This window comes from Aethalodelphis obliquidens, unplaced genomic scaffold, assembly GCF_003676395.1.
Source record: "Aethalodelphis obliquidens isolate GAN/ISIS:26980383/991018 unplaced genomic scaffold, ASM367639v1 scaffold5, whole genome shotgun sequence".
Lineage (NCBI taxonomy): Eukaryota > Metazoa > Chordata > Mammalia > Artiodactyla > Delphinidae > Aethalodelphis > Aethalodelphis obliquidens.
The window spans coordinates 42,069,248-42,086,056 of NW_020837949.1; the positions used below are offsets into that span (position 1 = coordinate 42,069,248).

Sequence of the window (16,809 nt, forward strand, 5' to 3'; positions counted from 1 at the left end):
GATCCTCTCGGACTAGGGCACGAACCCACGTCCCCTGCATCAGCAGGCAGACTCCCAACCACCGCGCCGCCAGGGAAGCCTGACACCTTTTTAAAAATGGTGATTCTGTCTGTAAATTTCTAACACAGGAGGTCACAAGCAGCCCTGCTCAGCATCCCTCCCACAGCTGGTAACACAGAGCTGGTCCTCTCCCCACACCTTGTTGTCAGCTTTGCTCAGGACATCAGAGCAGGTGGGTGGCAGAGAGGTTGGACCTCCCCGTCTCCATCAGGTGCAGCTTCCCAGGCCATGGCAGCTGAAGGCAGGGCATTCTGGTGATAGGCAGGGCACAGGCAGACCTGCAGGGCAGGCAGCGGGCTAGTTCTTAGACACCTGAGAGACACGTCCGGGGAGTCCCAGAAATGGCGTGGAACTTACAGTGAAGGATGCCTGAAGGTCCTGCAGATGTGAGCCAGCCAAGCAGTCAATGAAATTTAAGTCGCCCAGTAAGTTTGACCTCATTTGTATCCTCCTGGTAGAGAAGCCTTGGAAAGATAAGGCAGAATAGTAAAGATCAATAATTAGCATTTATTGAGCCTCTATCATGGGCCAGGCACTATGCATAATATTCTAAACATAATTTTTACTCCTTATCACAATGCTGAATCATCCCTCTTTTTCTTTCCCTCCTTCTTTTTTTAAAAAACATTTTATTTTTTTAAATGTATTTATTATTGTTGGCTGTGTTGGGTCTTCGTTGCTGCACACGGGCTTTCTCTAGTTGCGGCGAGCAGGGACTACTCTTCGTTGTGGTGCGCAGCCTTCTCATTGTGGTGGCTTCTCTTGTTGCGGAGCACGGGCTCCAGGTGCATGGGCTTTAGTAGTTGTAGCTCGCGGGCTCTAGAGCACAGGCTCAGTAGTTGTGGCACACGGGCTTAGTTGCTCTGCGGCATGTGGGATCTTCCCGGACCAGGGCTCGAACCCGTGTCCTCTGCATTGGCAGGCAGATTCTTAACCACTGCACCACCAGGGAATACCCCCTCCTTCTTCTTTATGTACAGGAATTCCTTGATTAAAGGAAACATAGAAATCAGGTTTGACTTACAGGACAATCCGAGGATGCTGGGTGAGTGCTGGTCACCCAGCAACCCTGAGCTTATTACAAATAAAACTGACTTTTGTATATTTTATGCCTTTTTACCAATCTATTTGGAAGAAGCAGGTGAAAGTCTGCAATTTTAACAGAGAATGTTTACTTTAGAACAGAAGCTAGGTTAAAAGATCAGCTGGGGCCCAGAACACACATATTTTTCCTGCAGATCCAGCCAAACGTGAGACCAGGGAGTGGGCATAATTCATCAGAGCCAAGCTATATTCTGCAGGCAGGCTGTATGGTACCCACATACCTTTGCAGTACTGTCTGCCTTCAATGGCAAACACAGCCAACAAACTCATCAGAGAAAGACTAGAGGGAAAGCCAAGGCTGGCAGCAGGCTTGGCACCTCCTGGTGCCAGAAGCCACCTGCACACAGCACGGTGTAGAGGAATAGCCAGAGAGCCCTGAAGTAAATTCCTTCTAGAAACCAGTGGCGGTGGGGCTCATCCACCTCCAGCAAGGAGGAGCTATCTTCAGGAGGAGGAGGAAGGTGGAGGCCCCAGTTGCAGAGGGCTTGGGCAGTACCTTATTCTTGTCTGGTCCCCAGGGGCCACAACTGTCTGGTTAATACTGCATTGAATAGAATGAAGTGATTCCAGCCCCAGCTCCACTGGGAAGTTCCTGAGTGATCTTGGAAAGTGACTTCTCTTAGAGCCTGCTGCACAGCAAATCACTCCAAACTTAGTGGCATAAAACAAATGAGCATTTATTATCTTTCACTGTTTGGGAGTTGATGGGGCCCAGCTAGGCAGCTTTTGGTCCTTCTACAATTACAGTTGCACAGTGGCTGGGGTCCAGTTTTCTTGAACTTTGCTCCATTCATATGTCTGGCAGCTGGTCTGGGGAGTCCTAAACAGCAGGGGTCTAGAACATCTGGGGCTCCTCAGGCACTTCTCCCTATCACAGTGTGGTCTCTCCATATGGACTCTTCAGCACGGTGGCTTCAGGGCAGCTGGACTTCTTACACGAAGGCCCAGGCTTCAGGGGTACTTGTCCCAGGAGAGTGGCAAGTGGAAGTCAATGGCCTTTTGTGACCCAGCCTCACAGGTCACACCTCATTGTTTTTGTGGAGGTGTGAAAAGTCATGCCTATGTTGCAGGGAAGAGGATATAGATCCCTCTTCTTGATGGCAAGAGTGTCAAAGAATTTACAGGTTTGCTTTTAAACCTCCATGGAGCCTGTGTTTCTTGATGTGTTGAATGGAAATAATACTACTTCTTGGGCTAGATCTTTTTGGGGGGAATGGGAGGATAAAGAGGACTAATGCAATGAACTCACGACCAAAGTCACCTAGCTGACCTGGTGTCAAGGGGCCAAAATGCCCAAGTGGAAGCCTCTAGATATCCTGGGAGAAGTGGCTCATTCTTCCCCCAGTGCCTGTCATTTGTTGTATCAAAGGGGAGAATTCTCAGCCAGGAGTGATTTGATCTTATACAATAAATACTGTGGCTTCTGGGACTTCTGTCCTGCAGTCTTGGCCAGCTACAGGGTGCCCTGAAGTTTATCTCTGTAGGCTCAGCTGCAACAATGTGATGTGTATGCTCAGCTGCAACAATGTGATGTGTATGCTCAGCTGCAACAATGTAATGTGTATGTTCCAAAGCCAGCTACTTTTCTTGCCCACTTTTCCAGAAAGGCACTAAGCTGGGATGCCTGACACAAACTGCTGATGTCTAGTTTCATGCACCTTCCAGCTACCTTTTCCAACTCAGTCACATAAATATCTTCTGCTTAGGCCTATTTTCCAGGCTGGTGGTTCCCAACAACGGTGGTGTCACAACCCACTGGGGTGTTGCAGCAGGCTGTCAGCGATGGTGCAAGTCTTTTGTTACTAACAATAGAGTTCCCAAGTCTGCCAATGACATATTGAAAACAATATACAAATTAAAGAGAACTCAAGTTAATCCCCATGATATGCCACACTCAGTTACCCTGAACATACTTTCTTGTGAAAGCCTGTAATTGTTGGATAGCCCTTATTTTGAAGGAGGCAATTTTTAGCTCTTAAAGGAAACCACAATTCATGGTGTCTGTCTTTTATGAATGTTCCACCACACAAAACAGCATAGACTCAAGCGTGAGGCAGAGTGGCCCCATCTGAGTTCATATCCCAGCTCCATCTCTAACCAGCTCTGACCTTGAGCAAGTTACCCAGCATCTCTGTGGTTTCTCCCCTTTAAACTGGGGATAATAAAAGTATGCACCTTGTAAGTTATTGTGAGGATTAAATGGTGTGTATAAAAGACATAGAACAGTGCCTGAGATCTGGCCGAGGCTAGTTTTATAGCGGTTACTATTATTTGTTATTATGAGCCTTTTCTTTTCTTTTTTTTTTTTGCTGTACGTGGGCCTCTCACTGTCGTGGCCTCTCCCATTGCGGAGCACAGGCTCCGGACACGCAGGCTCAGCGGTCATGGCTCACGGGCCCAGCCGCTCTGCGAGCCTTTTCTTTTTTTGAGCGTTTTCCTTGATGTTTTACAAGTCATGTTGTTTTGGGGTGTAAAGAACAAATACATCATTACTGCTTTGCACCGTGTCTGCATGTAAATACACAGGACGCCTCGGCCTGGATTTCTTTTGCTTTCAAGATACTTAAAATTTCATGGGTCTCTTCCTTGGCTGGCTCCAGAAATACGTCTTGGGCTTGGGTATCTCCAGGAAAAATGAGATTTGGCACAAGGAGCTTTTCTCCCAAATACTCCATGACTCTCTTCACTGGCTTCTCATACTTGCACCTTGATTCATTGCTCCTTCCCTACATCCATCATTTTCAGGCTCTTTCTGTCTCTGGCCGGTCCAGGGTAGGCATAGGGGGAGGAGGAGATTCCTGCTCAGGGTTTCCAAGCTGTAGGAAAGCCGGGGCTGGGCTGAGGGGAGGAGCAGGAGGTAGGAGATGAACCCCTGGCGTTCCAGGTTGAATTTCCAAATACTTTTTCAACCAGTGCTGTGTACTACTGTGCTCTGCAGATTAAGTTAACATTTGTAACCTGATCTAAATGTTGAAGAGGCTACAAAAGAGGGATTCAGGTAGAGACCAGTGCCATGGACAAGGTCTTCCTCTGATGTGTGAAAGTCACTTCTCGTTTTGATCAGCATGCCATCCCACATTCCTTGCATGTCATTGTTTTTGCTTTACTGCACAGACCCTGCATGAAGATAAATTAATATATGTTAAAAATCTATCTTATAACTAAGAAACAAAAATAGAGATCAATTCCTTCTTTCCCTAAGGTTTTGGGTCTCAGCCTCACCGTTTGGTAGAGTCACCAGGGGAGCTTCTAATAAATACAGATGCTAGTCCTTTCTGATCTCACTGGTCTGCGTGAGGTCTAGGCATTGGCATTTCTTAAAGACTCCCAGGTAATGTTAATGCTGCCAGAGCTGCAGAGTGCGACCTGGCAGGCCTGTGGGTCCGTACTGAGCAGCTGTGGGTATTCCCTGTACCTCCTTCCCCCAACCTCAGGTTCCAAGAAAAGGGTCAGGTGACACCAAAGATGCTTCCGGCAGAACCCAAAATAATATATCTGTGTAACCTTTTAACAAAGTTTTATTAATAGTACATGATCTCTTGTTACCTACCTCATTTTCTTGGCAGTATTTTCAAGACCTATTTCCAAGATCCATCTTAAACTACTAAAGAAGAATTATTATAGACATTAATAACTATTCTTCCAAAATATGACTCCAAAAAGAAGGATGAAGGATAAACTTGTGAAGATGAATCTCTACTGCTTTGTCCATTATTTTTCTATAGGGACAGTTTATTTGCTTCTCCTGCGTATGTCCTTCTCAAATGTACAGATTATTACATATTAATAATAGAGGGATTTGAGAAAATATTTATTTGTCTTAAAAAAATGCAAATTAGAAGCAAAAGAAAGAATCTTAATTTACTGGGAAGTGTGACCTCCAAACACTCAGAACAAATTCATATGGAGTAAATGAGTCTTAAACCACCATCCAGGCCAGGTTTTACAAGGTGTGGTCAGGAGCCTCCTGGCTAGACAGGCAGTCTACCTATGGCTTTGTCCCAACTTCTCTAGGGACAAGGGTCAGTCATCTGCATTTTAAACAAGCTTCCTAGGCATTTTGCTTGACTTTACTTTTTAAAGCAGCAGTGCCATCTTTAAAATAAAATTGTGCACAGAATCCCAGTAAATAAACTAGTGAAGGTGGAGCTCCTCCAGTGGGCAAAGTAGTGATGAGGCAGGCTTGGGGTTCAGCAGGTGGCCTGTCCTGGGGGTTCAGGGAAGCTTCCCAGAGGCACTGCACCCAGCTGCTTGAAGGACTCCAAACATCAGTGTCGTCTCTGCCTCTGTGCTTCCACTGAGCTGCCTGTTCCCTAACTTGTTGCCTTCTGTCTCTCCTTCTGCCTTCTCTCCATTCCAAGGGCCATCCTTGTTAAGGTCCTTGGAACTCTTCTTGTCTTACCACACTCTTTCTTCCTCAACCATCCTATTCACTCAATGGCTTCTGAAATACATGCATTTGTCCAAACAGTCACAAAAGAAAAGAAATTTAGAACATGGTAAGGTTATGTTAAGGTGAAATAATTTTTTTTAACATTTGCACTTGCTGAATTGTAACCCTTTCTTTTTTTTGCGGTACGCGGGCCTCTCACTGCTGTGGCCTCTCCCGCTGCGGAGCACAGGCTCCGGACGCGCAGGCTTAGCGGCCACGGCCCACGGGCCCAGCCACTCCGCGGCACGTGGGATCCTCCCGGACCGGGGCACGAACCCGCGTCCCCTGCATCAGCAGGCGGACTCTCAACCACTGCGCCACCAGGGAAGCCCAACAGTGTTTTTTTTAATTGAAGTATAGTTGATATCCAATATTATATTAGTTTCAGGTGTATAACATAGTGATTCAATATTTTTATAGATTATACTCCATTTGAAATTATTATAAAATATTGGCTGTATTTCCTGTGCTGTATAATACAACCTTGTAGCTTATTTATTTTATACATAATGAATTATAAAAGTTTTTAACTTCCCAATGTTCTCATTTCATTGTGCATCTACTCTGGCTGGAGTGGACTTCAAGCATGCCCAAACATTTCTCTGGTTGTCCAGGACTGTTATCAAGGGCTGATCTTGTATTATGTCGTTCTTTATGTTATATCAAGTAAGTTGCATCAGGCTTTCCATGCCCGCAGGTAACTTCTTAAAGTCCTGGTTGTGTTTATTTCATGGTGGGAGATGAAGAAAGACGAGCAAACATCTAGTCTCTGTGTGAATCAAGCGTGCTGTGATAAGCTGCCAGAGGAACTGCAGAGAGGGTCATGCAGAATTGCTCACAGGACCATATTACATCCAAGTGTGACAAAACTCTGCACAAAGCAAGACGCACACTTGGGCCAATCACTGGGTTGTTGTGGCATCTGTTCAGGGGAATCTGGAGGCCCAGCTTAGCCCCCTCTGACTTTCACACTTTGAACGGTGTCAGGAAAAGCACTGGCCTCAAAGCATCACTAACACCATTGCACCCATCACCAGTGACCCCCATCCTGAGTCGGAAACTCCTCAAATTTGGGGCTGTGTGCTCAGACACTGCCACTTCTTGCTCCTTTGTCCACTAACCCAACACATAGGCCATTTGGGGTAGGTCAGAAAGGCTTGGGATAAGCTCTTTTTCTTTGTGCCCCTCTTCTCTCATTAACTCAGGGCCAATGGCAACTGGATCTTGATTCCTCCTGAGGCTGCACAGAATCCATACCACATAGCCTCCCGAAGCTTCCAGCAACCAGGCACGGTTTGCACTGCCCCTCAAGCAAGGTGCCAGGGCTAGCACACTATCTCACTGCACTTTGCACTTCAGTTCTTGTAAGAGAAACCTTGACTCCAGACACAGTGTTCGTTGTCTGGATGCAAAATCAGGTGCTGGAACCCATGTCAGTTTTTTCTGAAGAGCTAAAGATTCCTTACCTGTTACTTCTCCCTAACCTGTAGCCTGGGACAAAATGGACACTGTAGCAACATGCAGCTACTCAGCAAGCAAAAGTAAGATGTTCCTTCACTCCAGCATTGCTGAACATTGTGGGCTTCGGGTCATCTTGAGATGGCAATGAATTGTCTCCAGCTATTTTCTTAATGTCAGTTTCTGCAAATAAACCAGGATTAGTGGCACGAGCTGAGTTGAATTAATAGCTGCTTGGGAAGTAAAATAACTAAATCTCTTAGTTTTTAAATATATCTGCAAAATTAATCCAAAATAATTATAGTTTAGAAATGTATAGTGAATACCTTTGAAGGCTAGACTTACATCCAGTTTATAGTCCTTACATTTCAAACGGTGAATCTCTGCTTATAACTCATAAATGAGATCGAGTACACCTAGTCATAAATATCTTCCAAAGAGTTAGTTTAACATTTTAGCTGGTCTCATATTTGTCCTGTCATGCTCTCACTATCCTCTTATAGGCCTTCTATACTCCATTGTCCTGGTTATAGGAGCAGACTCTCAGGCCCTGGGCTTTGTCCCCTGTCAATCTTCCTGCTATCATCTCAGCGATCCCCACCACCCTCATGCCACAAGTTTACATCCTCAGAGCATGTCTACTTGCTATTTTTTCATATCCTATTTGTAACCCATCAATCTTTTGATCACTAGAGTTCACTGTTTTCAAATAGAAAAGTTTGTCCTTCCATAAGGCTCTAAATCTCAATTCATTTAATCTAACTAACTTTGTTTTCTGCCGTTTAATTAATTCATTTAATCATACATTCAGTCATTTACCTACAAAGAGAATGGGCACCTGTAGAGTGTCAGGCCTTGAGACACCACAGGGTGTTGGCAGAGGGGACTGTGGTATGCTACCCAGATTTCCCCTTCAGGTTTGAAGCCAGGGGTGTAGGTGGCTGAGGGCTCACCACTGAATCCCTTTGGGGACTAGCTTTCAGTTGTACACATTCTATGGAGCTGCCTGCCCAGGTTTCGCTCACTCCTTGCAAGCAGCCACCACCAATAACCAGCTGGTGTGGTGTCAAAGACTTGGGATCCTTGCCACAATTTAGGATGATTAGGAAGGGCCATCCTAACTCCAGGTCTCCCTATTGGATTGGCTGAAGCTTCTGCTACAATTACATTGCAGTTCAATTTCTCTTTGCCCAATTCCACTTCCTTCACTCCCTTACAGGCTTTGTTCTTGAAAGTGCCCCCTCCCAAAACCACTTGCCTGCAAATTTTCATCTTAGAGTCTTCTCGGGGAACCTGACCTAATACAGAGCTCTCCCTTGAGAAAATTACTGTCTAACAGAGAAGTCAGACAAATAAACAGGCAAATCAACAGTGTGGTAAGTGATGTGACAGGAGATAGTCTAGGTTACTTGATGTATGGTTCAGGGGGAGGGGGGAGGAAAGTTCCTGCAGGAGCTGAATTCTAAGTGAGGTGTTAAGGATAAGCCAGTTATCCAGGAGAACTGCCAGGGGCTGGGCAGGACAAAGGTATGACAGTTTAAGAGAATGGCATGTGTAGAGGTCCAGGGGGATGGAGGACACAGAGTGTTGGGGAATGGTGAGAGATAAGGCTGAAGAAGAAAAAAGTAGGGAGAGGGTATGACAGAGCACAGTTCATGAAGGCCTAGTGAGTCATGTTTAGGAATTTGGAAGTGCTGAATGATTTTTTAAGAAGAAGTGACATCAGATTTGCATATTAGAAATGGTTCTCTGGAATAACGATGGGAAGCAAGAGAAGATGCAAAACCAAATAGGAGATGATGCTGAAACTCATGGGAAGTTGATGGTGGACCATGGCAGTGAGGATGGAAAGAAAGGAATTTGAGAGACAATTATGGGATAGAATCAGTAGGATTCTGTGATTGATTGGATGTTGGAAGTAAGAGAGAAGACATAAATATGACTCCCTGGATACGGGAACAGGGAAAATCGTGGTGTCATTCACTGAGATTAGGTGACTGGAGATGACACAGATTTGGATTTGGGGGTTCGAAGTGCCAAAATGACATCCCAGTGTGAGCATCGAATGGGCAGTTGGAGATATGGATTTGAGGCTCAATGAGGAAATCTGGGCTGGGGACACATGTTTGGAAATCTCTAGCAAAAAGGCAGTAATGAGATTGCCCAGGGAATGTGCATGGAGTCAAAGGAGGAAAGGCTCAGTTTTAAACCCTAGAAGACATCAATATTTAGTGAACAAGAGGGACCTTCAAGGGAGACTGAAAAAGAACAAAGAGACACAAAACCCAAGAACATGTGTGTCAGAGAAACCAAAGGAAGGGAGTGGTCAGATGCCAAGATAAAGACTCGTGTGTCCTGTGAATTTAGCAACGTGGAGGTCATTAGTGATCTCAATGAGAGCAGTTTTGTGGTATGTTAGATACAATGCCAGACATCCATGAGCTTGACTGACTGGGAAATGAGGAAGCAGAGATGACAGGTATAAGGAACTCTACCAGGAATATCTATGAATGAAGCAAGGAGAGGGAGAGGGCAGTTGTTTTGGGGAGATGTTATTTTGGGAGATAGTTCTAATTAAGACGGGAGTCACTTGGGCAAGATTGAGGCTGTTGGAAGGCAACCCAAACAGTAGAGAGATGACCCAGCAGTTAGTTGGTAGAGTGAGGCACCAAGATGGTGGGATGGAGTAAACCAACCCTTGGAGAAGAGGTTGGTTGCATATGGAAGAGGGGCTCCTTCTTGTGATGTGAAGGAAGGAGGGTCTTGGGTAAATTTGTGGGTATATGGGAGGACAGGGAGGCAAGTCCTGATAGTGTCCAGTTTCTCCGTGGAGTAGGGGGAAAGCCCTCGTCTGCTGGGAGTATGGGAGTTGGTGAGACAGGTGTGGCAGGTTTGCAAGACTAGCTGTCATGGCCAGCTCAGGCTGCTCTAACAGAATACCATAGACTAGGCGGCCTATAAAAAACAGACGTTTATTTCTCACAGTTCTGGAGGCTGGGAAGTCCAGGATCAAGGTGCTGGGAAATTCAGTGTCTGGCGAGGGCCTCATTCCCCATTCAGAGATGGCCCTCTTTTTGCTGTGTCCTCACATGGTGGAAGCAGGAGAAGGAGTTCTAAGTCTCTTTCATGGGCACTAATCCCATTCCTCAGGGTTCTGCCTTCATGTTCTAATCACATCCCAAAGGCCTCATCTTCAAACACCATCACACTGGGGATTTGGTTTTGACACATGAATCTGGGGAGGAGGGAATTCAGTCCACAGCATTAGCGAACATTTGCTGCATCTGCTCTGGAGAATGGGACCAGGGGAATGAAGGAAGATTTCAGGGCAGCACTCAGGTCCACTTGCCAATGGAATCTAAGAATTCATATGAGTTCCTGCCTTCCAAGCCGTGGGATTTCTCCAGAACTCCAGTAGCATGGGCATAGACCCAAAGTTGGACAGTGGGATTTTGCCAGGTCAGTGAGATGGAAGGACCATGCAGGGAATGCAGGGGGAGATCCTGACAGAGAGAGTCGCAGTGATGGGCTGGGCCCTGGCACTTGAGATGGAATAACAAGGAGACTTAGAGGCATTGGAGGTGGGTTGCTTGGATTTTAAATGCAGGAGCAAAGCCAGATTGAGGTGATGACAAGAAGCAGGATGGGGCCATTGGAGTGGGGCAATGACATGGAGTCGGAATGCAGGTCACCAGGGATGAGGATTTCAGGGAGCAGAGAGGTTCAGTGTTAGGTGCTTAAGTCATTTGCAGCAATAGTAGGAAGTGAGAGGATGGGGGGCCAGGGCTACAGTAAACGGTGGGGGAAGTGTTACCAGGTAATCTGTAGAGGACAGCAACGATTGAAGGGTAGAGATGACAAGGGCTTCAGAGGAGCTTTCCAGAGGCAGAAAGGAGCTCCAGGGAAAGAAGGGGGTGGAGATATGAGGGAATGAACCTGTTACAGGAGAAAGGGCCTCTGAAAAGAGCCAAGAGGTACAGAGCACTGAGATGAGCTGAGTGTATTAGGGAGCACAAGGTAAGGTCGGGTGGAGGAAACAGCTTAGTGGGGAGAGGATATATTGTGTGATACATCCAGGTGCTGACCCTGGAGAATGGGCTCGGAGGACTGACCATTCAATGTCCAGATGAATCAGTCTCCCACCTTATCTGCATCTGGCAGCAGGTGAGGGCGAGGCTCAGGCTATGAGTCAGCAAAGGCCCGCTGGATGCGAGCAAGTCCCTGTTCACATTAGAGGCTAACAGTGGGATTCATTCGCTCCCAGTGTTCCTAAGGCCACGTGTGTTTGTGTGTGTGTGTGTGTGTGTGTGTGTGTGTTTGCGGGGCAGAGGTGCTCAGCCTCATTTGGCGAGGAGTCTGCTCAGGGGTAGATAGATTTGGGGGCTCTGAGACCCAGGATCCATGTCTGGGCACTCTAAGCATTTCATGCTCCAATCTCTTTAATCCTTTTATTTATTCCTCAAACTTATATTAGTTGTTTCTTCCCTTCCTCATTCCAAAAAGGATTTAAGATGTTCCTGTTAGCACTTACTATGGGTCAAGCACACAAGGGTTTCGGATATATGTTGTTCCCTCTCTATAACGTGTTTTCCAAGTTTCCTTCTGTTCAAAGATCTATCGTTCCAACAAGGCCTAGACAAGTTTCATCTCCTCCCTGAAAACTCCTCAGTCGTATCAGATGCGGTCTTTTCTCTTTGGAACTCTTTCAGTACTTGTGCTCTGAATTACATATTTCCCTACGCAATCATATTTTCTCCTAGCTTACCCTACCTCTCCATTGAAACTGTAAGACCTTTGGGGATAAGGACTTTATGTGAATTTTTAATGTCTCTGAAATCCACTAAGACACCAAGGACATAGTAAGCCCTCAGTAACAGGAACTGCATTTTAGGGAGACAAGCCCCTCTGTAATGGAGTGTTTCTTGACAGTGCACTAGAACTAGGACTAATAATGAACTTTCTGAGTTTCTCAGGAACAGTCATTGGAGCATGAACAGTTTAAATTACAAGGCCAGCTACCAGAAAGACAGAAGATAAAATGTGAAAAGCAATAAAGTGGCAATTTACATTTGTTCTCACCAGAGACTAAAGAAATACATTCATTATAACAGTGACAAGCTAATGTTGGGGCTTTGTGGAAAGTTGAATGTTATACAGATATACTTTGTTGCACCCATTTTAGGTTTCTGTGAAGTGTGCCTGGATTATGCAGGTTCCTCTCTTGATATGAGCAACTGCTGAGGGACACAACTGTCAGAATCTAGAACTTGACCCCCAGACACTTCTGCAATAAACAGATCAAGTGACCTAGTTCAAGGAAATGAGAAACAGATGCCACAGTCAAGATCCTCCTTCTGCTGTCACTCTTGTGGGTAGGAGAGCGAGTGGGAGGAAAAGGCGGAAATTTGGAAGTTTTAATTAGGGCCTTGAAAATGCAAATGTAAAGAAATAAGGAAATTGGTTCCCGGCAGTCTTCCCTTGACCAAATTTTGCTTTTCATTGTCCATTTAACAATGTTTCCCTGGTCCCTATACTTTAATATCGCTAGGCTTTATTTTGGGACATTTACTTGTCTTTATTATTTTATGCGCATTTCCTTTTAATTTCCTATTTCTCCATCCCCAAAGCTTTTACAAAATTAGTTTTTTAATTAAAAATTTTTATTTCAAATGCCCAAGATGTAGCTTTTAGTGAGAAAAGGACTGGGCTTGTATCCCGGTGACCAGACCAGGGATTTTTCATGAGTGGTTGCTCTGTAGGGTTTCTATCCTTGGAATTTGTCTGCTTTGATCCAGTATTTCTATAGTGTCACATAAGGAAGTACCTTTCTGGTACATCTGGAACTCCTGAAAAAAAGGCATTAAAGGTGGCCAGTAATTGTAATACTTTAATCTGTATTCATTATAATCTTGAATTACTTCTTAGGATCATCTACACACATTTTTTTTTTTAAAAGCAGCTTTCAGTCCCCCCCCACCCCCTTTCTCTCTCTCTCTCTTTAGCGTCTGTCCACCACTATGTGGCAGCCCTTAGCCTAAAGATATGAATATGAATAAACTGCATTCTCTGCTCTTTCGGTCTCAGAGTTATAAAGACAAAATGAAATCTGGCACATAACTTTCATGACTATTCCATTTTTTGCTCTACCACTCTCCCTGTGTGAAACATCCTCCTTTCTTGGGGGGAGGAGAGAGAGAAGTAAGAGCAGTTGCCTACTATTTTATCCAAGCTTAATGACCCACGAAATGGTCATCCTTTGTAAAGCATGTGTGGGAAGCAGGAAACTTCAAGGGGAGGAGCAACTGCTCAGACAGCTGAGAAACTTGAAGCCCAGAGCGTGTGGGTCTGGTCTAAACATCACACAGCTGTCCTTGCTCCTCAGCACTCTGTTCCTCTGCATCTTCACATCCATTCTGGACTGTCAGCTTCAGGCTTCGGGAGGACAGAAGACTTGCCACCCTCCGTATACAGCATCCACTGCTTTGAACATTTATCGAGCAATTACTTTGATGGAAGTAATTGTTAGATACCTTACATATACTGTCTTACTTAATTTTTACTAATCTGTAGGGTAGATGTTTTTATTACTCTTATTTTAGGGATGAGGAGACCGAGACTCAAAAAGGTCTGGTAGGGCTTCCCTGGTGGCGCAGTGGTTGAGAGTCCGCCTGCCGATGCAGGGGACATGGGTTCGTGCCCCGGTCCGGGAAGATCCCACATGCCGCGGAGCGGCTGGACCCGTGAGCCATTGCCGCTGAGCCTGCATGTCCGGAGCCTGTGCTCCGCAATGGGAGAGGCCACAACAGTGAGAGGCCCGCATACCGCAAAAAAAAAAAAAAAAAAAAAAGGTCTAGTAACTTGGCCAAGGTCATAGGGTTGGTACACGTCAGAGCAAAGACTGGAATATGGGCCTATTGTCACCATGTGTTTTGACCAATATGCTAGACTGCCCCCACTTGGTCGCCAAGAAGAGAAGGGACTCCTCAGCACTGGTGGAACTGATCAAAACCCACTGGGTATGGCTTAAACAATAGGTGTTCCTCTTTCAATACAGGTCAACAAATTTTCACAGTCAAGCTCTGGGTTAGGCTCTGTGGGACAATATGAAGTTGAGTAGGAAAGCTTCTTTGTTTTCTAGAAATTCGAGACCATGGGAGGAGGGCTAGAACTAAGTAACTTTCAAGTGAACTACAGAACACAGCATATTTAATCTTCATCTGATTATGTTATCTCCTGCATTCATTCACTCAATCACTCATTTATTTTTTCAACAAGTGTTTTCTCTGGCAAAATGGTACCAGTTGAATCCAAGAGGGAAACACACTGGATCCATCTGACACATAATTTCAGAATACAAGCATTGTGTAATATCACTTCAATAATTTTTTTAAAAAGTGTCTAAAAATAGTTGTTCCCTGTTCTGATGAAAGACAGGTGAAAATTCAAATTCACAAAATATATAGAGTATGAGGGATTATTAATTAGCATGGCAAATTTTTTCCCTTTACAAAATAATTAATTGCCCTTAAAAAGGCATAACAGTGAATGGATGCCGATATTAATTAACTTCCTTAAATAACGAAATCACTGGACAAAGAAACTTAAGGGCAAGGATCCACAGCCACGTGAAGCACCTGGAATTACAATGGAGATAATCAGAACGATGTGGCTTGATTTACAAAATTGGGAATTAACGACAACTTTTTGGAACAAGCCCACTGGACACCGCAAGTAAAGGAACTTAGTTATCCAGGAGGCTGTAGGGTTTTGTCCAAAGAATGCAAGGGTGGGTGGGGGGGGAGAAGGGTAACTGGGATCTGCCTCGTTTTCCCAATCTTCCTGGGCTTCCTTCAGTCATGCCTTCCGCTTGCTACGTGTAAGAAAATGCGTTTTCGACTAAGGTTTTGTATTTTAACAGCAAATAAAGTTTTTCTGCTTTCTTTCAAGCCACAAGGTTACAGCATTTAAAAGTAACAACATACGATAATTTTTTCTTCTCGGTCCACTCAATTTTATCACCCTCAGCCTGGGCTCCTACCCTGGTTTTCAGTTTTAATGTCAGGCACACACTTGTGTCTCGACCCTTAACAGCTCCCCTTGAGATACTCTGCTGCCATTTAAAATCGGGTGGCCCCGCTCGTCGTATCAGCTAATGCGGGAGCTGCACTCGGCAGCGCTCTAAACTGCAAGGCCACACATTGTGGAGTAACGTGACCCAGTGGCTCTACTTTGTTCTGCTCTTCTTCCAGCGGCAGGGCCACCGAGGCTCCAGAGCGCACGCACAGCGCCCCCGCGTGGTCATTCCCGAGCGTCTCCTCCCCGGTCCGGCCGTCCCCGAGACGAGCTGCTTGGGCCACGCGGGCTTTCTCGGGGTCCACTTGCAGCCTTAATCGGGTCCGAAACTTCGACCAGCGGCCCCCGCCCCAAGAGGGCCCTTTCTTCTTCCCGGCCGCTCCCAAAGGGAGGGACAGCCGCTCCCGGGAGGCGATCCGTGCCCTCGCCCTGGCTGAGTCCTGCACAGGTCCCACGTAGGGCCGGGGTCGCCGGGCTGCCCCAGGTCGGCCCCCGCCCTCGCCGGAAGTCCGCGCGTGCGCGCTGGCTGTCCGGGAGCGCGCGTCCGGCGCGGAGGGGCGGGGGGAGCGGGACCGCAGCCGCTCACAGGGTGTCCCCGCCCCCGCCCCCGCCCCCCGGCGTTCCGCGGTCGCCGTGACAACCGGCAGCGGCGGCGGGCGCACGAGTCCGGCGCCGCCTCCCGGCCGCACCGCCAGGCAGGCAGCCGCCGCCAGGCCTTGCAGCTTTCCCCGCCTCCCCGCCGGCGGGGAGGGGCCGGCCCGCCCTCCGCCCGCCCGCCTGAGAGTGAGCGGCGCCGGGGCCGCCCCGCCAGCCCGCCGTTCCCCGGCCGCCGTCCGGGCGCGCGCAGCGAGCGGGCGCGACTATGCCAAGATGGTCCTGCAGGCGCGGAACAAGCACCGGGAGGCGGCCCCCAAGCCGCCCCAGCCACCCCGTGCCTCGCAGTCGCCGCTGAGGGGGTCGCCAGATGTCGGCGCCGGGGAGCCCGGGCCCGAGCGCGCGCCCCCGTCCCCTCGGCGCAAGGGCGCCGCGGGCAGAAAGGGGCCCCGCGCCGAGCCCGCCCCGCCGCTCGCCGGGGGCGGCCTCGGGGGGCGCTTGGCGGCCGGGCTGCGCGGGGCGCTGGGCCTGCGGCTCTCGGGGCGCGGCCGGACCTGGACCACGCTCCTGCTAGGTGAGCAGCCCAGCGCGCGGGCGCCGCCGGGACGCGGAACTTTGAGGCACGGGCCCCCTCTCCCCTTCCCCTCCGCTCTCCTCCGGCTTCCGTGCCGCCGAGCCCCGCCGGTCGGTCCCTGCCAGTTCGCAGCCCTCTCCGAGTTTTCCTGGGACATCCTTACCTCTTCCTTCCCTCTCCCTCCCCTAGGCTCAGTCTTCCTCGCTCCCTTCCTACTTGCTCTCTGTCTCTGCTTTAAAAAAAAAAAAAAAATGGCCCCGAGATCAACAGCTGCCCGGCCTGGCAGCGAATTGGCAGGTCTGCGCTAACGAGATTGGACGCTGCTGATTGGCGCGGGCCGGCAGCCTTCCAGTTATCTCGCCTCCTGTCCGGGAGGATGGTTTGCTTTGGGTTGGAAGCGATTCCACTGAACTCAAAGCAAAAGCACGTCCTCTGTTCTAGAAAGTTGCTAAACTTATAATTAAATTTTGGCGTGCTGTTTTCTTCTTGGCTGCAGACACCGCCGATGGCACTT

The 16,809-nt window shown here is 47.6% G+C and overlaps 1 protein-coding gene across 6 annotated transcripts in view; it reads left to right on the plus strand.

Moving 5' to 3' along the window:
- The first annotated feature begins 15,911 nt into the window (after positions 1 to 15,911).
- The window catches only part of DPY19L1 (dpy-19 like C-mannosyltransferase 1), a 95,526-nt gene continuing 94,628 nt past the window's right edge, over positions 15,912 to 16,809 (plus strand). For 4 of the 6 annotated variants that reach the window (XM_027102212.1, XM_027102213.1, XM_027102214.1 and 1 more), the window contains exon 1: positions 15,929 to 16,295. In XM_027102212.1, the coding sequence (XP_026958013.1) occupies positions 15,998 to 16,295 (298 nt within the window). In that variant the 5' untranslated portion in view covers positions 15,929 to 15,997. Of the gene's footprint in view, positions 16,296 to 16,809 lie in introns of all 6 variants that reach the window. The other 2 variants (XM_027102211.1, XM_027102216.1) reach the window with 2 other exon arrangements.